Here is a 23,114-nt window from a genome sequence, read left to right as displayed (position 1 = left end):
GACTTCAGGAGAATTTAGCTAGATGACACAATTTCTCTCAAGTCAGAGGAAGGCCTGGCCTCTTGGTTAAATCAATGTTTCCTTAATGTGTTTTGTAGATGTTAATTATTACTCTTACAGGTCACTTCACTAACAAACGAGGTTCTGGGGTCAGCCCGATGGCCGAGTGGTTAAGTTTGCCCTATCTGCTTCGGCAGTCTGGGGTTCACAAGTTCAGATCCTAGGCATGGACCTAAACACTGCTCAACAAGCCATGCTGTGGCGGCATCCCACACAGAAGAGCTAGAATGACCTACAACTAGGATATATAACTACATACTGGGGCTTTGGGGAGAAAAAAGAAATAAAAGAGGAAGATTGGCAACAGATGTTATCTCAGGGCCAATCTTCCTCACCAAAAGAAGAAAAAAGTAAAACTCACTAAAAAGCTCTCTCACCCCAAATGAGTGTGGCTTCTTTAAAAAAAAAAACCCACAAAACATGAGGTTCTTTGTTCAGGTAAATTTGTGAAATACAATAGCTGATGACATCCTGGAACACACCTTGAGCCATGCTAGGTGTGGTAGGCTGAATAATGCTGCCCCCAAATATGTCCATCTCCTAACTCCCAGAACCTGTAAATGTTACCTTCTATTTGGCAAAAAGAGACTCTGCAGATATGATTAAGTTCAGGATCTTGAGATGAGAGATTATGGACTATTCAGATGGGCCCTCAAAACAATCACAAGGGTCCTTATAAGAGGGAAGAAAGGGAGGCTTGACTACATAGAGACAAAGAAGGCAATGGGAGCAGAGTCGGATTTGAAGACGCCAAGGTGTTGGCTTTAAAGATAGAGGAAGGGACCCTGAGGCAAGGAATGCAAGGAATGCCGCTCCAGATGCTGGAAAGGCAAGGGAAAGGATGCTCTCCTGGAGCCTCCGGAAGGCGTGGCCCTGCCAACACCTTGGTTTCTACCCCGTGAAATCATCTTGGACTTCTGATCTCCAGAACTGTAAGATAATCAGTATGTGTTGTTTTAAAGTCACTAAGTTTGTGGTAAATTGTTACCGCAGTCACAGGAAACTAACACTGAGTTAAGCTCTAGGAATTAGGGAAGGATTGCAGAAAGCACAAGAGTCGGAGTCCCACATGCCTGGCTTGGAATCCTGCTCCTCAACGACTGACTTGACTGGGACCAAGACTTCTCCGGTTCTGTTCCTTCATCTGAAAATCAGGGCTAGCATCTTCCTTAGGTTTCGTGTGAGTACTGAATGGGAAGGGATGTCGCAGTAGGAACACAGTGAGAATTCGACTGTGGGTTCCCTTGCCCCTGCTGTTTTCACTTTAGAAACAGGAACTAAACCTTCTCCCCGACGGGGCCTACCATTTAAGTCACACGAGGATCCCCTGGACATGGGTGAGGCACTTTGTTGGCCTTGCTCAGTATCACATATGTGCCCTCTGCAAATAAACACCAAGAGGTTGATTCCATTGTTGTCATGTTCTAAAACTTCAGTATTTGCCCAACACAATACATAATTAAACGTAGGCCCAGTAACAAGAATCATCCCCTACCTCTAACTACTAAATTAGTTGTTGTGATGGTTAATTTATGTGCCACCTTGACTGGGCTAAGGGATGCCCAGATGGCTGGGAAAACATGATTTCCAGGTATGTCTCTGGGGGTGTTTCCAGAAGTCATTAGCATTTGAATTGGTGAATTGAGTAAAAGCAGAAGCCCACCCCTTCCCCCCGCCCCCCCCCCCCTCCCCGCCATGGGTGGGCATCATCCAATCAGCCCAGGGCCCAAATAGAACAAAAAGGCAGAGGAAGGGTGAATTCACTCTCTCTGCTTGAGCTGAGACATCCATCTTCCCCTGCTCTGGGACATCAGCACTCCTGGTTTGGGACTCAGGCTTACACCATCCGGTGCCCTGGTTCTCAGGCCTTCCAACTCAGACTGAATTACACTCCCAGCTTTCCTTGGTCTCCAGCTTGCAGATGGCAGACTGTAGGCCTTCTCAGACTCCATAATCACGTGAGCCAATTCTTATAATCAATCTCCTCTTAGACATTATCTGTCTACCTTTCTACCTACCTACCTACGTATCATCTATCTGTCTATTTATCTGCCTTTCTATCTATCTATTCTATTGGTTCTGTTTCTCTGGAGAACCCTGACTAATATGGCTATTGATATAAACTATTGCACTGAAAGGATGAGAAGGGGGCAGGACGAGGACCACAGCAACAGTCTGAGAAGTCAGCGTTGTCTGCTGGCTCCTCAAGGTCCGGGTGCTCATCAAGGTGAGGAAGAACATGGAGCCTACAAGTTAACAAGGACCATAAAAAGATGACGTCAGCAACTAGAGCTCACTCTCGGGTACTTACTGCAAAGAAGGTCAAGTCCTCTGCCTTATATACTTAACTTCAGCCCTACCCGGTGTCCTTCTACAACCATGAGATGTGTTTAGTTTCAAAACATCAAACCGGAAGGATTAACAGTACGATTTATTGGACTTCAGTATACTATAGGAGCAAACAAATAATACATATACTTGAAAGGTAACCCTTCTGTCCTAAGAGAGCACGCTGTGGTTCAAGGACTCGAGACAGGCTTCCTCCACCACAGCACTGAATGGAAACCAAGCGCTCGCTCTGGCAAGTCAACAGTCACACAGAGCTGACCCCGTCCACTATCTGATCCCCTCTAACCCGACTGTCCACTTTCTCAATGGAATGACAGGAGACAGAGCTTAAAACGTCAGTGAGCAGAAATCATCTCTCCTCATCTCACCAGGACCCTCTAAGGGAAGAAGTTCTCTCAAGGAAGCTAAAGAATGAACACCATCAGTGGGTCAAATCTGTGGACGAAGCATAACCCTGGTGCCACTCTCTCTGTTCTCCAGAAGTATGTTACTGGGTCTTAAAGACATCACAGAAATTTGCTTTAAGGAAAATCACAGCTTTCTTGATTAGTATCTCAAAGGCACTTACGCACATTTTCAATTAGGAAGATGATTGAGTGATGAAGAATAACACTGATCCATTCTCTTAACCTGACTGACCAAAACCCTGGATTTAAAACAGCACGGATTTTAAATGGCACTGCCTCTCGTCAAGAGAGCCGATTCTCATTAGTCCAGAGCTTGGCCACGGTGACTGGTTCCACTGCACATTTTCAAAAAGCAGATTCCACATCACCCATCTCCACGCACACAGTCTTTAGTTGTGAGTAATACTCAATTGTCACACGGCCATTCTCTCTGCCAAACCCTGAAAGGAAGAGAAAGGGTCAGGATGAGCCATCACTGCAATAGTCTGAAAAGTCACACGGATTTTAGAGATGCACATTGCTTCTCCGGGCTGGAGAAGAACACAGAACCTAAAAGTTTTGGGATTAAGTCCTCAATTGCATACATTATCTGAGGAGTTACGCAGGGGAAAAGTGACCCTCTGGCCTTTGGGGATGGGGACAGAGAAATCCTCAGGTCTCATTTCTTACCAATACGAATCTTAATTCCAGGTATTTACTACTCTGGGTTGAAGTCTGAAAAGGTCCAGACTTTCTTATCAAGCTTTAAAGCATTCTTTACAACAATCTACCTGATGCCTTTGAAAATCGGTGTTAACTTAAGACTGAACTCTAAATAACAGGTTTGGTCACCTTTTCTTACACTAAACCTGTGAGAGCAGCCTGCTACTTACCCCTGCCCACTCACAGGGAGGAGGGGACTCTCCAGGTCCCTTGACGTCCCAGACATTGCCTGATCTCTAGGTCACAGGTTCAAAGGACAGCATCTCATGCTGGTCCCTCTTGTGCATCCTGCCCCAGACAAAGGTGGGCTCTGCCTCCTGAGGGCAAGGCCCAGTTCCCGAAAATGCACATCTCCAAGGGGCACCATTCAGAAGGTGACACACACAAAGGTCTGGGCGAGGCCTCATTCTGTCTTTTGTTCCTCCCCAAACCCTCTAACACGGAGCTGGCCGGGTATGTTAGGCCAGGTACTGCTCTGCAGGTCAGGTCATCTTTCTGTCTCTCTCACCCCGTGTAGGCACGTCTGTGAGCACTGATCTGAAGATTTAGATTTGGGGAAGGGGAGGTCGGCCTAGGAGGCCTCATGAAGGCCTAAGCTGCAGATTCCAAACAAACTTTTCCCTGCGCTGAGGGTTAGGTACTAATAAAACAACACCTTGGCTCCCACTCTGCCTCTGGGCCTGTGTGTACATCTCCTCTGGGTACCCCACAGGGACGAGGATGATCACTGGAGGATGATTAGGGAATACCAGGATAATACCAAACAGTATTGCCAAATTAACACCCACCATCTCATCAGCTTGCATCAGGGTTTACATGTTTGCCAACACTGTGATAGTCATAAATATTTGCCAAGAGGGGTCAGACTCTTCAAATGGGCCTCTACAATTCCAAGCCAATTTCCATAGAGAAGAGTATGAGAAATCAGTGAATATTACAGGCCACAACTCCAACGAAAGAACCTCTAAGTAATGGCTATATTCCTGATGCTTCAAGTCTCCTCCTAACATGCTAGACTTATAAATTTGCCATGTTAACATGTCTGATAGATTGTCATTATTGAATGAATGAAATGAATGCACAGGGGCTTAGGGAAAACATTCCTATATGCCATCCAGTGTAATAATAATGACTACAATTGATTGTGAGAGGTTAGATTAAGGGATTTTTTCTTTCTTTCTTTCTTTCTTTATTTATTTTTGAGAAAGATCAGCCCTGAGCTAACACCTGCTGCCAACCCTCCTCTTTTTGCTGAGGAAGACTGGCCCTGAGCTAACATCCATGCCCATCTTCCTCTAGTATCTATGTGGGACGCCCACCACAGCATGGCTTTCCAAGCGGTGCCGTGTCTGCACCCGGGATCCAAACCTACGAACCCCAGGCTGCCGAAGCGGAACGTGCAAACTTAAGCACTGCGCCACTGGGCTGGCCCCTAAGGGATTTTTATTAATTTGGCATAATAGGGAAAACAAAATATATGCTTTCTGAGATACTACTTTAGAGACACTTTACCTAAAAGGAATCTAAAAACTCCACAGTGGATGGTGATGAACACCCCAGTTTAGAACCTCTAAGAGTGGTTTTATGTTTACAGCTACCACAGATTGTGAAGAAAAAGTAATCCTACCCACAAGATAAACCTTTTGAGATGTATATCAGCAGTTCACAAGCCAGGCTACACATGAGAACCTTCTGGAGAGCCTTTGGAAAAAAAAAAAAAATGCTTGGCTTCCACTCCCAGAGACTGATGTGGTGGGTCTGGGGAGCACCAGGAATCTATATATTTTCCCAGGTGATTCTGATATACAGACACGTTTAGGAACCTGGTCTACAAGGACTGAATTATGACCGGTAACTCCAGAAACCCGGGTTTGCTCTGACAATCCCCAGCTCCTCACCTGATTTCTTATATCCACCAAAGGGCAGCTCCACTGGGCTGACATTATAGTTGTTAATGAAGCACATTCCAGCCTGAAGCTCAGCCACCACTCTGTGAGCACGCTGGATGTCCCTATGAAGAAAAAGAAAACTGCGTTGGTTATTCATAGTTTCTTTTGCTGCTACTTTAACAGGAAAAGTTAGACTGCCAGTTCTAAGGGTCTCAAAATATTGCCAAATTCTTATTTCTTCAAAATATGTTTTAAAATCTTGTGCCATCCAGGCAAAATAGATAAGAATTGGAGTTTTATAGTCTCATCCAAAAGCACCTATAAAGTAAGTAGCAGCAATACGGCGCCAAAACAATTCAATGGGGGAAAACAGTCTTTTCAACAAATAGTGCTAGAACAACTAAATATCCACATGCAAAAGAAGGAAGGAAGATCTTTCTCTTACACCACATACAGAAATGAACTCAAGCGGATCACAGACCTAAAACGTCAGAGTGAAAACCATACAACTCTTCGAAGAAAACAGGAATAAATCTTTATGACGTTGGGTTAGACAAACCTTCTGAGACATGACACCAAAAGTAACAGATAAGAGAAAAAATAGAATAATGAGACTTATCAAAATTAAAAAATTTTCTGCTGCAAATGAGGCTATCAAGAAAGTGAAAAGACAACTCACAGAAATGCAAATCAAAACTGAGAGACACCACTTCACACCCACAAGGACGGCTACAATCAAAAGGACAGACAGTAACAAGTGCTAGCTAGGATGTGGAGAAACTGGAACCCCCATACATGGCTGGCGGGAATGTAAAATGTGCTGCCACCTTGGAATACGGTGTGGCAGCTCCTCAAAAAGTTAAGAAGAGTTACCACATGACCCAGCAATTCCACTCCCACTTATATACCCAGCAAAAATGAAACATATATCCTCATAAAAACTCATATACGGATGCTCCGTATTCGTAATAGCCAAAAGGTAGAAACAACCCAAATGTCTATTAACAGGTGCACAAACAAAATGTTGTATTATTCATACAATGAAATATTACTCAGTAACAGGAAAGAATAAAGTACTGATACATACTACAACATAAATGAACCCTGAAAACATTATGCTAAGTGAAAGAAGCATCACAAAAGGTCACATACTGTACGATTCCATTTATATAAAATATTCAGAACAGACAAATCTACAGAGACAGAAAGTAGATCAGTGACTGCCAGGGACTAGGGGGCGAAGAGAATGGGGAGTGAATGTTAATGTTCTTGGGATGATGAAAATGTTGTAAAATTAGATTTGGTGCCAGTAAATATACTAAAACCCACTGATTTGTACACTTTAAATGGGTGAATTGTACGGTACATGAATGATCCAAACAAAGCTGTTTAACAAAAAGCAACGCATACCGGAGCTACCCTCCTTTGCAATTGGCCTTTGTCTGTATTTCGGTCGCAAAGAAAGCAAAAGCAGAGACTTCACCCATTCAATCCTCAAATTAAAAAAGCACCTCCTCACAGGATTTTTAGGGCAGTGAAACTACTCTGTAAGATACTATAATGGTGGATGCATGTCATATATTTGTCCAAACCCACAGAATGTGCACCACTAAGACAGAGCCCTGAGATAAACTGAGGACTTTGGGTGGTGACGATGTGTCAATGTAGGTCACCAACTGTAACAAAGGTAGCACTCTGGTGGGGGATGTTGATAATGGGGAGGCTATGCATGTGTAGGGGCAGGGGGCATATGGGAAATCTTGGTACCTTCTCCTCAATTTTTCAGTGAACATAAAACTGCTCTGAAAAATAGTCTATCAAAAATAAACAGCAGCTCCGCAATCTTTGAGAAGCTATGACATCAGGTCCTTAACGGAGCCTTGGGTCTTTCTTCCCAGGTTCCTGACCAAAAACTACAAAAAAATTTACCCTTATATATCACCAAGGAAGCAGCATAATCCCAAGTGTAAAGCAGTCTTAGAAAATGGCCTACTACAGCCAAAGACTAATCAAAGTTTACGTATAATCGAGCAATCTGCAATCATTTTCAAAGAAATTTTGCTCGCAAGTCACTTTTTGCTTTTATGATAGTGGTTCAAGTTTACAAACAAAGATATTAATTACAGCATTACTTACAATAGTTAAAATCAGAAACAGCACCCTAAACATACAACAATAGATAAAAGATCTACATGTGTTACAATGCATTCCAGTTAGGAACTACTATAACGCCACTAACCATCATGTTTTTGAAGCATACTACCCAGTATTTACTTGCTTATAGGGTTCTAAATTCCTTGCCGTGTATGTTTTAAAAGGCTCCTAACCCAATACTTTACGTAGATCAGGATCTTATTCATCCAATGAATGAATGAAAAAAGACAGACTTTTCATCAATAAAGTTTACAGTTCAATTTAAACTCAGTAGCAGCATTCTCTGGACATGCAGGGCTAAGTACAAAATGCTATTTTGGCATCTTCTGACTTTACTGAAGCAAACAGAAAATGCTGATGAAAATGTAGTGAGGCAAACTCCAGTGAGAGAATAAGATCAATTAAACATCTAAGCAGTTACTGCAGCTCCATTTCTTCAGAGCTGCTTGGGGCATCCTTCCCCATGTACCTGGTGAAGACACCAGCAGCTAGTCCAAAAGAGGTATCATTGGCTCTCTCCAGAACCTCAGCTTCAGTGTCAAATGATAAAATGGACATAACTGGTCCAAAGATCTCTTCTTTCACACAGGTCATGTCATCTCTGCAATTAGCTGCAAACATTATAATAAAACCAAACATCAGTGAAGGAATTATTATTCCTGGCACTTGAAAACGTCTTCTTGTTCATGGTAAACAGTGAAATACAGAGCTTTACAGAAACGTCAATATGACATTGCTAGTGTGAATATAAATTGGAATATCTTTTCTGCATGGCAATTTAACAATAGCTATTAAAGAGCTGTAGTCTTTGTGTAATTCAAATCCACTTTTTTAAATTTATCATGAGGAAATATCTAATGGGGTGAACAAGGATGTATGTATAAGGATTTTCATCACAATATGACTTATAATAGTGAAAACCAGAAGCAACAAACTAAACATCCAAAATAAATGGAATGATCACATGAACTATCCACATCCCAATGGTGAACTTTTATGAAGCTTCTAAAAGTAATGTTTTTGAAGAAAATTTAATAAGTAAATGCTCATGATAAAACATTCACTGAAGAAGATACAAACTGTATAGGATATTGTCCCAATTTCTGTTAAAATGTTACACATGATTAATTTTTTTCTACTTTTCCACATGTTCTTAATAACTGTGATACGAATTAGAAACAATGCTATAAAAAAAGAAAATCCACTATATAAACACAAACCTAAATAATTGAAGGGGTGTTCACTTTATACGAAAATGTACTTAAGTTCCTTAAAGTGGCTAATTCCCTAAAATTATTTAATTCACACTTGACATTTTAAAATACCCATATCTAAAGAAGCTCTTATATCTAGATGTCTAATCCCGAGCCCCAGTAAGTCCCAAGAGAGTGGTGCATTTACTTGCATCGTAGCTGAAAGCTGAAAGCTTATGTCAGTGCTGGTAATCACCGCATGGAGTAAGACATGTTGCTTAAAAGTTGTGTTATACACGTAAACAACGTGGAGGCCGAAAAAAAGCTTGAGAACCCTACTCTAAATACCAGCTTTGGGGCCAGCCCCGTGGCCGAGTGGTTAAGTCCGCACGCTCTGCTTTGGCAACCAAGAGTTTCGCCAGTTCAGATCCTGGGCACAGACACGGCACTGCTCATCAGGCCATGCTGAGGCGGCGTCCCACACAGCACAACCAGAGGCACTCACAACTAGAATCTACAACTAGGTACTGGAGGGCTTTGGGGAGAAGAAGAAGGAGAAAAAAAAGATTGGCAACAGATGTTAGCTCAGATGCCAATATTTAAAAATAAATAAATAAATAAATATCAGCTTTATACTAGCCCAAAGTGTAAAAACCAACCACTCATACATCTACAAAGATGATGTCTAAAATCTCCTACGAGATGGATTAGAGCTGGTGTATACAAAGTAAGAATAGCACACTGGTCACCTGAGTGTTAACACTGCACTGTAGGGACACATAAACTATCTTCAAAGACATATTAAATAATTCTTGGATTGAGTTTAAGGATCGTTTATGATGTTCTAAGTCTTTGAAAAGTAGTAATCCACATCTAATTTTTAGGAAAATTGCTAGCCAGAATATTAAATTACCCAAGACAATTCATTACCCAATAGTCCCAGAAAATACTTTATCATCTTATGCAGGCTGATAATGCCATATGGCTGTGTGTGCAGTGAGTTCTTGGCTGGAGAGTCAAAGAGGTGAGGGGATAAGGTAGCAACTGACATATAACAACAGGAAGGGTTCCTGCCGGAAACGGCTCACTCACTATACTGTAGCCCCCAAATCTCAAGGAAACGAATCTAAAGATCTAGACTCTGGAGTCATTCTCAAACTTCAATGTGCATAAAAATAAACTGGGGACTTATTAAAATGCCGATATCTGGGTCCCACCGCCTGAGAGTTACATTCAGAGGTCTAGGGCAGGGACCAGGAATCTGCCATTTTAACAAGTTTTCCAAGTAATACTGATGCCCTGGACCACAAACCAGGCTTTCAGGCTCACTAGAATAAAGTTATGGTAGTTAGCTCCCTAATCTTTGCCTTGGTTCACAGCTTGTTTAAAAGTAAGTTTTTTTTCCTAATTGTAAAATACATGGTCTCTGTAGAAAATCTGTAATAATCAGAAATGCACAAAGTATAAAGAAAATCACCTTTAACCTCAGCATCCAGTGAAATCCACTATTAATATTATGATGCATACTCCATTCCTTCTTTTTCCTATGTGCATATTTGGTTTTTAATAGATTTACGATAATACCATATAATGATTGTTTGATCTATATTTTTATTTTAAAATATACTGTAAGCCTTTCTTACTCATCTAATAACTACAAGCTAATCCATGGTATGGATGTTAGGTTCGAGGCTTTTCAACATGAGCAAATCTCTCTTTGGCAAGGGCTAAAGGCCAACCCACATCAAATATCAGGTGTTGAAACTGATATGTCTATCACCGTAGGGACAAAAATCAGCTAAATCCATCTTCAAGATAAGGTGTAAGGAATTATACAACATAATTCAACCTATATATAGTTTTTTCTATAATAATCATTATTTTAATGTTTTAATAGTAATTATAATAATTTTATAATAGTTTAATTGTATAATTTAAAATAATTTATGGTTTTTAAGCCTATAAAACTACAATATCTTAGAGAGGTGCTAACATACATTATAAAACGATAGAGAAAAGCATGAGAATGACAATAACAACATCTAGAACAGTGGCCCCCCCGAGGTAGGAGGGAAGTAAATGGGTTTGAGGCCAGAAGGATGACCATATCCTTGATTGTTCAAACCAGGAGATATTTAAGATTGAAAGAAGGTGCTGAAAATTATTAAATTACATAATTTTAAAAAATATTAACATACTGTCTGACAAATTATTTTTTTATATTGATGACCTATAGTTCAAAGAAAAACACATTCTTTACCAACTTTCTTGAGAAATGAAATTCATTACTTTTTAATCAAACATGCACTTTCATTTTTTTGAGCTCTTCGCTTCCAGGACAAGAGGTGTACACTGAATAAGTCCCAGGCGAACTAACACCTATGGTCATCCAAGGAGGTGGGGACACACAGGAGGCTTCAAAGGTGATACCAAACTTCTACTTCTTAAATCTGGGTAGTGGGGACACACAGTTTGCCAACCCTCACTTTACACCATATACATAGTTTATAAAGACTCTTTTATATCTGACATTTAATTCAAACTGTTTAAAAGCAAACAAGGAGACATACTTAATATACAAGGTCTCATGTAATACCCATCCTTTAATTTGGGGTCTTCAGGTACATACAGGTCTCCACCACATAACACTTTAGCACCCTGTCAAAAAAGAAAAAAAAACATAAGAAAAATATGATGCATATTTTATATTAAACATACAACCCCCATGTGCATTTCTGAAATGTTAAGTGTGTCCTGGACAAATGTGTGTAGCAGTCCTCCCTTACCCCTGGTTTCACTTTCCTGGGTTTCAGTTACCCACAGTCAACTGAGGTCCAAAAATACTACATAGAAAATTCCAGAAATAAACAATTTCCTAAGTTTTAAATTGCATGCTGTTCTGAGTAGCGTGATGAAATCTTGCACAGTCCTGCTTCATCTCTCCCAGGACATGAATCATCCCCTTGTCCAGCGTATATGCCACCTGCTCCTCGTCACCAAGTAGCCCTCGGGGTTGTCAGATCAACTGTCACTGCATCATGGTGCTTGTGTTCAAGTTAACCCTTATTTTACTCAATAACAGCCCCAAAGCACAAAAGTAGTGATGCTGGCAATTTCGATATATCAAAGAGAAGCCAAGAAGCGCTTCCTTTAAGTGCAAAGATGAAAATGCTCGACTCCATAAAGAAAGAAAAAAACAACATGCTGACGTTGCTAAGATCTACAGTAAGAACGAGTCTTCTACCTGTGAAATTGTGAAAATGGAAAAACAAATTCGTGCTAGTTTTGCTGTCACATCTCAAGTATGAATGTATAGGAGAAAACTTAGTATACGTAGGGTTTGCTACTGTCCAGTTTCAGGCATCCACAGGGGTTCTCAGAACGTGTCCTCCATGGCTAAGGGGGAACTACTGTACTTAGTCTCTGCAGTGCAAGCGCAAAGCAGAACACTGCTCACGCCATGAAAGCCAAGTGCATATTAACATGAAAAGGGCACAGAGCAAGGAACTTAGGCAGAATTACCCACCTGCTCGCCCCACCCCACCTCCACTTGTTTCTCACCTGCTGCTTTGCCACTTTAACAAACCCGAGGACTCGCTCCAGGTGTGGCCGGTTGATCAGGGGACCCATCCTTGTATCTTCCAGAAGGGGATCTCCAATTTTTATCCTTTGGGTCTGTTTCACCACTTCCTCTGTAAACTTATCAAGAATTTCCTTTTGCACAAATACCCTTGTGCCATTACAACAAACCTAAAGGACAGACACAAATTTACACATAAGTAAGGAGGAAAAAAGGGAAGGGGGGAAAACTGAGTGCCTTTAAAGTGACAGTATACTTCTTTAAAAAAAGTTCCACTTCTAAAAATTATCCCCATACTGAATAGGATCACATATGTAATTATGGACATAGCATCCTACAAGCGAAACTGTTTGCCTTTTGTGATAAAAGTTATATCTTTTTGTTTGTTTAAATTTTCTTAAGGCCATTAATAGATCAATATGACCCACAGGACTTCTCCTAGTTGCTCACATCAGCTGCTCACTTTGACTGTATATTTTAAGAGTAGGAAGTGAGAACAGGAGAGGAGTGAAAGAGTGAAAACAGATTAAAAACTGAGGGCTTGAGCCTAATAAAACCCCAAAGCATTTCGCAGTCAATGTATGTCTCTAAAATCACAAATTGTGACTATTTAGACCCTCCCATAGATATGAACATAAATACTGTTCAAATGCTATCAGAACAGCAGAATAGAAAAGGAAGTCCAGAAATGGATCCAAGTGCTCGTGGACGTTCAGTTTATGATTCAGGTAGAATCTCAAACCACTGGAACAAAGATGAACTAGTAATAAATGGTGCTAGAACAACTGGTGGGAAATCAGATACATATCTCACATCAAATACAAGAATAAACTCTAAATGTATCAGAAATCTGAATATGGAATATGAAACCATACAACTACCAAAAGAAAATACAGGTGAATTCCTCTATAACCTAGGTGTAGTAAAAAGATTTTCTAAGTAGTACTGAAAATCTTGATGCAATGAAAGAAAAAGAATGATAAATTTGATAAAATAAAATTAAAAATCTTTTGCATAGCAAAAACAGCCTAAACAAAGCCAAGACAACTGACAAACTAGAAGGAAATATTTGCAATGTAACCACAGATAAAGGGTAGTATCACTAATATTTAAATAACTTATAAAAATTTAAGGAAAATCAAAACTAATAGTTTAATACACCAGAAAAGTGAACTTTACTATATATGAACAAGAAAAAAGAAACTTTAAAAAATTGAGGGAAATGACCGGATGTTGAATTTAAAAATGGACAAAAGTTACGGAAAATTTATGTACATACACACACATAAATGGTCCTTAAGCCTAAAAAAGATGCTCAATCTCATTCGTAATTAGAGAATTGAAATTAAAATTACAGTGAAATACCATTGCTTACCTCGTGAGGAAATAGGCATTCGTACATTGTTGGGAGGAACACAAACTGGTCCAACCCATTTGGAGGGGCATTTGGCGCTATCTTATAAAATTACATATGTACTCAACATCACTAATCATTAGGGAAATGCAAATCAAAACCACAATGAGATATCATTTCACATCCATTATGATGACTACCATCAAAAAACAGGAAATAGCAAATATTGGCAAGGATGTGGGGAAATTGGAACCCTTGGGCATTGCTGACGGGAATGCAAAATGGTGCAGCTGCTAGAAAACACTATGGCATTTTTTTAAAAACTTAAACACAGAATTACCATATTATCTAGCAATTCCACTTCTGGGTATATACCCCAAAGAAGTGAAAGCAGGGATTCAAACAGATATTTGTATGCCAATGTTCATAGCAGCATTATTCACAATAGCCAAAAGGTACAATAACCTAAAATGTCCACCGGCAGATGAATGGATAAAGAAAATGTAATATACACATACAATGGAATATTATCCAGTCTTAAAATGGAAGAAAATTCTGATACATGTTACAACATGGATGAACCTTAAAGACATTATGCTAAGTGAAATAAGCCAGACACAAAAGGACAAACACTATAATTCCACTTCTATGAGGTACCTAGAGTAGTCAAATTCATAGAGAAGGAAAGTAGAATGGTGGTTACCAGCGACTGGCAGGAAGGGGGAATGGGGTTCTTGTTTCATGAGCACCGAGTTTCAGTCTTGTAAGAGGAAGAGTTCTGGAGATGGATGGTAGTGATGGTTGCACAACAATGTGAATATACTTACTTACACTGAACTGTACACCTAAAAATGTTTAACACGGTCAATTTTATGTTATGTATATTTTACCACAAACCATAGCCACAAAAAGTTACATATGCATTTACCACTGCTAGGAATTTACTCTGAAAATATATCTCCAACAATACAAAAATTCACATGCACGAGGTTATTCACCACAGCACTGGTTTGTAATCACAAAATACTGGAAACAGCCTAAACACCCAAACAAAAGAGTAGTTGGATAAATTATACCAGCTGCACAAAGATTTACACTATGCAACTGTAAAAGAGAATGAAGACGTTTTCTTTGAAATGAAATGGAGTGATTGCCAGGATATATTAGGTGAAGAGAGCAAAGTGCAAACACGTGCCTCTAATAGCTATCTTTCATAAGAAAGAGGAGGAAATAGGAAATACACAAGTACCTGCTCATTTGTGTAAACAGAAACACAAGAAGGAAAATCGGAAACAACTTAGGCTGGCCACCTACAGGGGGTCGGCAGGAAGAGGGCAAAGAAGGAAGGAATGGGACCAAGGAAGAAGGAATGGGGAAAACTGCCATTTCTGTGCGCATTTTGGTAAAATTCTGACATTTAGAACCATGTTAGTATTTCACCTAATCAAAATAAATAAATTTTTTAAATATGCAAGGATGGGGGAAAATAAACCCCAAATGAAAGACATGTAGAAATAAATTTCTTATTTAAAATGAGTATCATAACCATATTGAAAGGGGTGGTGAAGGAAGACCCAACCCAATTAACTTTTGAATGCAGAATTTTAACTAGTCATTTGCCACGTTTCAGTCAATGACAGACCGCATATACCAGTAGTTCCCCTAAGATTAGTACCGTATCGCCTAGGTGTGTAGTAGGCTATACCATCTAGGTTTGCTTAAGTACACTCTGTGATGGTCGCACAAGAAAACCACCAAATTTCTCACAATGCATCCCCATCATCAAGCAATGCATGACTGTATACCCTCAGACTTAAGACAAAAAGCTCTGTAAAAAATTTTGAACTCTAATTAGAAGGTTTATTTTTCACAGTGGTGTAGGATCACAGATCTGAAACTATTATAAATGTTCTAGGACTGAGTAATTAAATAAATATATTGTGGATAATGGGAGCCAAATTTCTCACTGTCAGAAAAGGAAATTAGAAACATGGAACAGAAGAGGCTGAAATAAACCCTATAGTATTGGAAATATCTGTATGAACTTCAGGTTATAATACAGATAGATACAGAAATAGACCTGTGTGTGTGCGTGTGTGTGTGTTTACGTACATACACATATGCAAACATCTATTTCCTAGCTCTGCCCTCTGAGAGGGCCTAGAAGCAATGATAGCCCAGTAGCAACGAGTATACCTGGCACCCAGATCATGGTTTCTAAATACCGTTTACCACTAAACAGAACCAAGGCTCCTTAGAGAAATGGCTGACTCCACAGCTTGGCCAGGGAAAGCATAAGATGGGTCTAGAACACCTTACTATGCCAGAAAGTAAAGAAGTGCTAAAAACAAAATAATGAGAACATATCATAAGGTCACAGAAAGGGGCTCCCACTAGCTTAATCTGAAATTATTTGAGCATCAAAATAAATAACGATAGTAATGAGTTATAACCCACAGAATGAAGTAAGAATCCATGGGTCCATAATTCAATTCAAGAATCCACGATAAAGACAAATGAATAGGAAACAAACAGGGAGAAGGGAAAAGTATTTCTTACAACAGAACTAAATACATGTAGAAGGTATAACAGAATTGGAAAACCATCATTTGAAGACCACCATAATAAAAACTACCTCCAGCAAAAATCATCAAAGGGTGCTCAACCTAGTGGGTGAAAGTGGGATGAGGGACAGGATAGCCTTGCGCCATCTCCTACATGACACTTATTAACTATAAAAGAAGAAACAGTAACTTTGCAGTGAAAACCCATCTTAAGCAAGCGATTAAAGTTAACAACACTGCTGAGAAGGACAAAACATCACTTTTTTGGTGTTTTTCTTGCCAAAAATATATAACTTGAATCTAATCAAGTGGAAACACCAGACAGACCCCAAATGAGGGACATCCCACAAAATAAATGGCCTGTAGTCTTCAAAAACGTCAAAGTCCCGAAAGATATGAATGACGGAAGAACTGTTCCAGACTTAAGGAGACATGACAGCTAAATGTAATATGTCTTCCTGGATTAGATTTTGGATCAGAAAAAAAAGTTTTCTTTTACTAAAAGGACATTAGTCAAATAAAATGGCAAAATCTAAATAAGGGCTGTGGATTGAGTAATAGCACTATATTAAGTTATTGACTTTAGCAAGTGGACTGTGCTTATGTAAGAGATTGCACTCGTTTTTTGGAAATACATATAAATATTTTGAGGTTAGGGGTCTTATTCCTGCAACTTGCAAGCAGTTCAGAAAAAATTTAACATGCGTATGTACATCCAGACAGATAAAGAGAAGGACAAAGTGAATGTGATGAAATGTTAACATGTGAGGGACCTGGATCAAAGGTACACGGGAATTCTTCGTCCTGTTGGTGCAACTTTTCTGTAAGTCTGAAACCATTTCAAAATAAGAGACTTTCAAACGTGCTGTTGGCTGGAAGGGTGGAGATTCCTATGAAACCTCTCCCTGGGATAGGTACGTACCTCGCCTTGCGTGAGGAAGTTGGCCATCAGCGCCCCCTTCACAGCATTCTCCATATCACAGTCTGAGAAGATGATCAGTGGAGATTTGCCTCCAAGTTCCAAGGTAACAGGTTTGATTCCTTTCGCTGACATCTCCATGATCTTACAGAACAGCAACAAAAGCATTCAGAAGTTTGACACAAATGAGATCACATGCTGGGTAAACCAGACCCTGAACCTCCAAAGCCACCTTGAACTATGCATGACCTGCAGCCTTGTTCTTCTCAGTACACTTTGCCCTTTGCCTATTTAAAATATCCTTTTCCAGCACACTGAAGAGAATCCACAGAACTGCACTCGATGTTCTGAAGAGAGGGAATTCATTTTAAAATCACTGTCCATTCCCCTGACTGTCATGGGCAGAAACTCTTTTGAATTACTGCTCCTGTGTTCAAGGCTGATGGAGCTCAGAGCACACGTTAAGATCAAAACAATGAATCTGAAATAAGCTGAGAAAATACTCTTCTTTCTGAAGTGGCTGCTATAGATGAGGTAAGTCACCAGACAAGAGAAGTGGCAGCCCAGGCCCTGAGCTCTCAGACACAGGCAGCAGCTGATGACTTCTGTCACCAGCGGGCCTATCACCAGTCTGCTGTGCTCACCACCCTGAGTGTGTTCCCTTTTCCCGCTCCAGACCTTTGCCAATAATACCTAGGGCCCCTCCCAGTTCAAGTAGGTGAGATCAGAAGATAAGCCTCCAACAGACACTCTGGGCAGGCCTGACGCTGCCGTATCGAGATGCCATGTGTGTAAATTAATACTAGTTTTATCTTCACCTTCGTGCCAGTGGGCACACTTCCAGTGAAGGAGACTTTGGCCACATCGTGATGCTGACACAGAAACTGGCCTGTGGCAGCCCCTCCTTGCACCACGTTGAAGAGCCCAGGAGGCATGCCAGCCTCAGTATAGATTTCAGCCAGCAGCAAGACAGACACAGGTGTGAAGGGAGACGGCTTAAAGATCATGGCGTTACCTGCACAAACCCAAGACACAAACAGAGACTTTTTAAGACCGGTGATCCTCGGAGGACAGGACTAGAGGACAAGTCAAGAACAACTCCAACTGTTTCCTGTTCCCCCATCAAATCTGGGGCCAAAAATCTTATTAAGAAGTTAACATATCTTGTTTTTCCCACCTTTGTTTCTCTCATTAAACAGACCCCAAGGCACACACGTGCCCAGTCTTGACCACTGATACCCTAGACTTGCATGTCGGGGCCTTCCCCCAGATCAGTAATTTGGCACTTGCAAGAGCAGCATGAAGTAGGTACAATTAGTTCTATTTTACAAAACTTGAAACTGAAGATTGGAAAGGTTAACAATCTCAAGGAGAGTCCCCAGAACTAGTGACTTAATTAATTTCTCCTCTGTCACCCAGGAATACGCAGAAAGAAGAACAGGAAGTGGCAACAAGAAAAAAGCTGCATTTCAATACAATGTTATAATAGTAATGCTTTTTTAACCTTACAGTTTTTTCTGAGATATAATAAATCATCTTTTCCCACAGATTCTTCAGTTTAAATATTACGAGAAAACTCTTCAGGTCAATCAGCCAAAGCTTCTCTGATGGAAGCCTTGTTAATCATCTCTCTTAAGACACAAACGAAGCAGGAAGTTTATCTTCTGCTTTCCAAAAGAAGTCAAACTTCCGTGCTGCCTCTACAGAGAAATCCATGTCCAGAATCCTTGTCCAGAAAGGAAGAGAACTTTCAAGCAGCACAAATCTAATTTGATTTGACAGTGAAAAATAAGACGTCCAAGGGCTAGCCCATTGGGACAGTGGTTAGGTTCGGTGCACTCTGCTTCACCGGCCCAGGTTCACAGGTTTGGGTCCCAAGCACAGACCTACACCACTTATCAGCCATGCCATGGTGGCATCCCACATACAAAATAGAGGAAGACTGGCACAGATGTTAGCTGAGGGTGAATCTTCCACAAGCAAAAAACAAGAGGAAAATTGGCAATGGATGTTAGCTCAGGGCTAATCTTCCTCAGTAAAAAAAATAAATAAGACCGTCAATACCAAAATCAACTTTCTTTCTTTCCATAAACAAAAATAAATTAGATAAATAAAAATGGGAATATATAGACATGATCTGTGTGCATAACCTACAAGGTAAGCTTAATAAGGGGCAGGGCAGGAATGAACCCACGTCCTCTGAGGCTTTCTATGCCCAACACAGGCCCCTTCTGATGTGAAGTGTGGGTATGTGTGTGGACAAGTAAGGGGCAGAAAATGGGGAGAGAACAGACACTCACAAGTGGTGGAATAATTCATTCTTACCACAAGCTAAAGCTGGAGCAGACTTCCAGCAGGCAATCTGAAAGGGGTAGTTCCAGGCTCCTATTCCCACACACACGCCAAGTGGTTCTCTTCTGGTATAACCAAAGGATCCTCCTGGGAGCTGGATATGTTCGCCTAAAGGGGAAAGAGAGGAGTCAAGAAGGAGGCAGTACTGCTTTCTTAAGACTTCACCAACACCTGTACTCACCTGGCACTCCAGTCAGACCAGCCTCCTCGCTGCTCCCAGGACAGCGGGCTCACCTTATCTCCATTCTTTCATTCGTTTCATTCTTACACTGCTTCCGCACGTTCTCTCCACAAAAAGAATCCTTTCTAGCCTTCAAACCCATGTTCATCAACTTAATATAATTTTCCAAAAATCTACTGGGTGTCCAATAGACAACACAGATGAAATGAAATGGAAATGATGGGAGACAGCAGCAGAGTCTGAGGACCTTAAAACCTCAGACTTCTGGCTCCCCAAGCCCTCCTCTTGCTGTTAAACCATCCAACATGAACTGTGGTAAACTTCATAAACAGTAGATGAACATTTTTTTGCTAAATAGGTAAAACTAGTAAATACGATGCACTCGCTGATTCTTGCAAGAACTGGTTTTTCAACAACTTGATCTAAAGCTCAGGTACCAGGCTAGGTGCTTTATATACATTATCTCATTGAAGCCTTATGATAATCAAGGAGACAGGGATTACTATCTCCATTAAACAAGGAAAGATAAAGTAATTCCCAGTGTCACCCAAGGAGAGAGTGATGAACCTACAATTTTAATCCAGACCTGTCTTAAACCCAAATCTTTACCCTGTGCCATTAGGCTCTGCTCTTCTGCCTTCTCGTCAGCTGGTCACAGAGGGCCAGGTGAGGGCTTACCAGCCATGGATGCAGCCAAGCCTGCATAGTACTCCAGGGACTGCCAGGAAATGTCAATGTCGAAGCGGGCCTCGAAGATGGACTTGCCATTGTTGATGGTCTCCACCTTGGCAATTTCATCCCTCCGTTCCTTGGGGTAAAACCGAAGACTAGATTTAAGACACGTTACCACACACCTCAACACATTCACCACTCAAACAGAACACATGGCCCAATTTTAAAAACTGAAACAGCTTGCACTTTAAATGAAAATAAAAGAAATGGTAATGTTACATTTGGAAGAGAGATAAAAGCTCTTGCTAAATAGCAGTCCTGTTCTCCCCCTCAAGTTAACTGTCAAAGATTTAAGACCAATACCTCATTTCAAGGTCAGTTAGAAAAGGAATGTTTTGAGAAATGATTATTATGTATGTATACGTCTATAAATATGTATACATACGTGCACATATGTTTGCATGTATAGAGAAACAGAGAATAGTCCTTAGGAAAATTATACAGAGTAACCAAACACACAATTGGCATCTAAGAGATTATATTCACACACGGCTTTAATTCACCCAAAGAAAGGCAGCACGTTAAAGTCATAAATATAATTATTTTCTAGTGCTCAGTACTCATCGATTCTCTTCTCAAATATTGTTTCCAGTTGTAGCCCACACAACTTAGAGAAGCTCGAGATGATCCAAGGATAAACTTTAGAAAGGTTTGAGGAGCCAACTCCATGGCCGAGTGGTTAAGTTCACACGCTCCGCTACGGCGGCCCAGGGTTCGGATCCTGGGCGCGGACATGGCACCGCTCATCAGGCCACGTTGAGGCAGCGTCCCCCATCCCACAACTAGAAGGACCTGCAACTAAGATATACAACTATGTATGGGAGGGTTTGGGGAGATAAAGCAGAAAAAAACAAAAAAAAAGATGGGCAACAGTTGTTAGCTCAGGTGCCAATCTTTAAAAAAAGCTAAGTAGGGGCCAGCCCTGTGGCCAAGTGGTTAAGTTTGCGCGCTCCACTGCAGCGGCCTGGGATTTTGCGAGTTTGAATCCTGGGCGTGGACATAGCACTGTTCATCAAGCCATGCTGAGGCAGCATCCCACATGCCGCAACTAGAAGAACCTGCAACTAAGATATACAGCTAGGTATAGGCAGGCCCCAAAGAATTTACTTCTAAAAGAAAAAGTTAGTAAGTTCTAAATAAATTACTAAGTAGACATGTTCCTTCAGAAGAGATAATTTGTCCACATTCAAACATAGTCTAGGGGCCGCCCTGGTGGCGCAGTGGTTAAGTTCACATGTTCCACTTCTCAGCAGCCCAGGGTTTGCTGGTTCAGATCCCAGGTGTGGACATGGCACGGCTTGGCACGCCATGCTGTGGTAGACGTCCCACATATAAAGTAGAGGAAGATGGGCACAGATGTTAGCTCAGGGCCAGTCTTCCTCAGCAAAAACAGGAGGATTGGCAGTAGTTTGCTCAGGGCTAATCTTCCTCAAACAAACCAAAAAAAAAAGCCACATGGTTTAAACCAAATTGTCTTTTAAACCAACAATTCACTTTCTCTTCCCCTGATTCTATACTCACCAAAACAATCTTTTTTTTTTCCTGAGGAAGATTTGCCCTGAGCTAACATCTGTTGCTAATCTTCCTCTATTTTGTATGTAGGCCACTGCCACAGAACGACCACTGATAGACAAGTGGTGTAGGTCCGCACGGTCAAAGTGGAGTGCACCAAACCTAACACTAGGCCACCGGGGCTGGCCCAAAACAACCTCTTAACACTTAACTTGTTTCCCAGTTACACTGATACTGGAAAAAGGGTACCTAGGGGGTAAACAGGCATCAGTTCTTAAACCAGGTATAAATTATTCCCCATTCTTGAGTTCGTTGAGTATGATTAACATGAAACAGTCTTCCAAAAGCAGGATCAACCATGAGCAGCTTAAACTTCCTTTCTAGAATGCAAGAGGCCAACTAGAGCCCAAGAGGAAGTCAGTTCTGGTTCACTAGTCGGCATGAAGAAACTGACGGAACAGTACACTCCATTTTCAACACATGAAGAAATATTAAACTGGCAAAAGTGAAACGCTGTTGGCTTCTGCGTTAGTACAAGATGAACAGATAGGAAGTAACCTGTGACTATTGCTGCAAAGCCTTGTAATATTTACTAAGAATAGGAAGCTTTATTCTCTTGAGATTTTTTTTAAAGATTGGCACCTGAGCTAACATCTGTTGCCAATCTTTTTTTTTTTTTTTTCCTTCTTCTCCCCAAGCCTCCTCAGTACATAGTTCTACATTCTATTTGTGAGCTCCTCTGGCCGTGCTATGTGGGACGCCGCCTCAGTATGGCCTGATGAGTGGTGCCATGTCCACGCCCAGGATCCGAACTGGAGAAACCCCAGGCCATGAGCAGAGCAGGCAAACTTAACCACTCAGCCTCAGGAATGGCCCCTTGAGATTTTTTTTTTGGTAAACAATGGACAGGCAATCAGCTTTGAAGACTGTTTCAAGGTTTCGACTCGCAGCGAAAATTCAATTTACTGGTTGGCCACTTGAGATTTTTCCCTGTCTTATTCCATCATCCTCTACCCTCAGAAAAGGTTATTTCTAAAAGTCCACTGTGAGATCTTTTGATATACCATATAAGGATCACCAAAAAAACGTCCCTGACAAAGATTAACAAGGAGTCCCACTTGGATAGTTTAGATCTACTAAAGTCTCTACTAACACTTAATATTGCT

The 23,114-nt window shown here is 40.9% G+C and overlaps 1 protein-coding gene across 2 annotated transcripts in view; it reads right to left on the bottom strand.

Annotated features, from left to right (window-relative positions):
* Nucleotides 1–2,473: 2,473 nt before the first annotated feature.
* Nucleotides 2,474–23,114, bottom strand: part of ALDH9A1 (aldehyde dehydrogenase 9 family member A1) — a 28,520-nt gene continuing 7,879 nt past the window's right edge. For both annotated transcript variants that reach the window (XM_070608170.1, XM_008514488.2), the window contains exons 3-11: nt 20,383–20,512; nt 19,497–19,631; nt 17,990–18,186; nt 17,175–17,315; nt 12,316–12,504; nt 11,325–11,412; nt 8,031–8,172; nt 5,417–5,529; nt 2,474–3,256 (exon numbers count right to left, since the gene is read on the bottom strand). In XM_070608170.1, coding sequence (XP_070464271.1) covers nt 3,162–3,256; nt 5,417–5,529; nt 8,031–8,172; nt 11,325–11,412; nt 12,316–12,504; nt 17,175–17,315; nt 17,990–18,186; nt 19,497–19,631; nt 20,383–20,512 — 1,230 coding nt within the window. In that variant the 3' untranslated portion in view covers nt 2,474–3,161. The remainder of the gene's footprint in view (nt 3,257–5,416; nt 5,530–8,030; nt 8,173–11,324; nt 11,413–12,315; nt 12,505–17,174; nt 17,316–17,989; nt 18,187–19,496; nt 19,632–20,382; nt 20,513–23,114) is intronic.

The sequence above is a fragment of the Equus przewalskii genome, unplaced genomic scaffold (genome assembly GCF_037783145.1).
Source record: "Equus przewalskii isolate Varuska unplaced genomic scaffold, EquPr2 ChrUn-3, whole genome shotgun sequence".
Taxonomy (NCBI): Eukaryota; Metazoa; Chordata; class Mammalia; order Perissodactyla; family Equidae; genus Equus; species Equus przewalskii.
The sequence above is the reverse complement of the archived record's forward strand: the minus strand, read 5'-3'. Positions and strand labels throughout refer to the sequence as shown.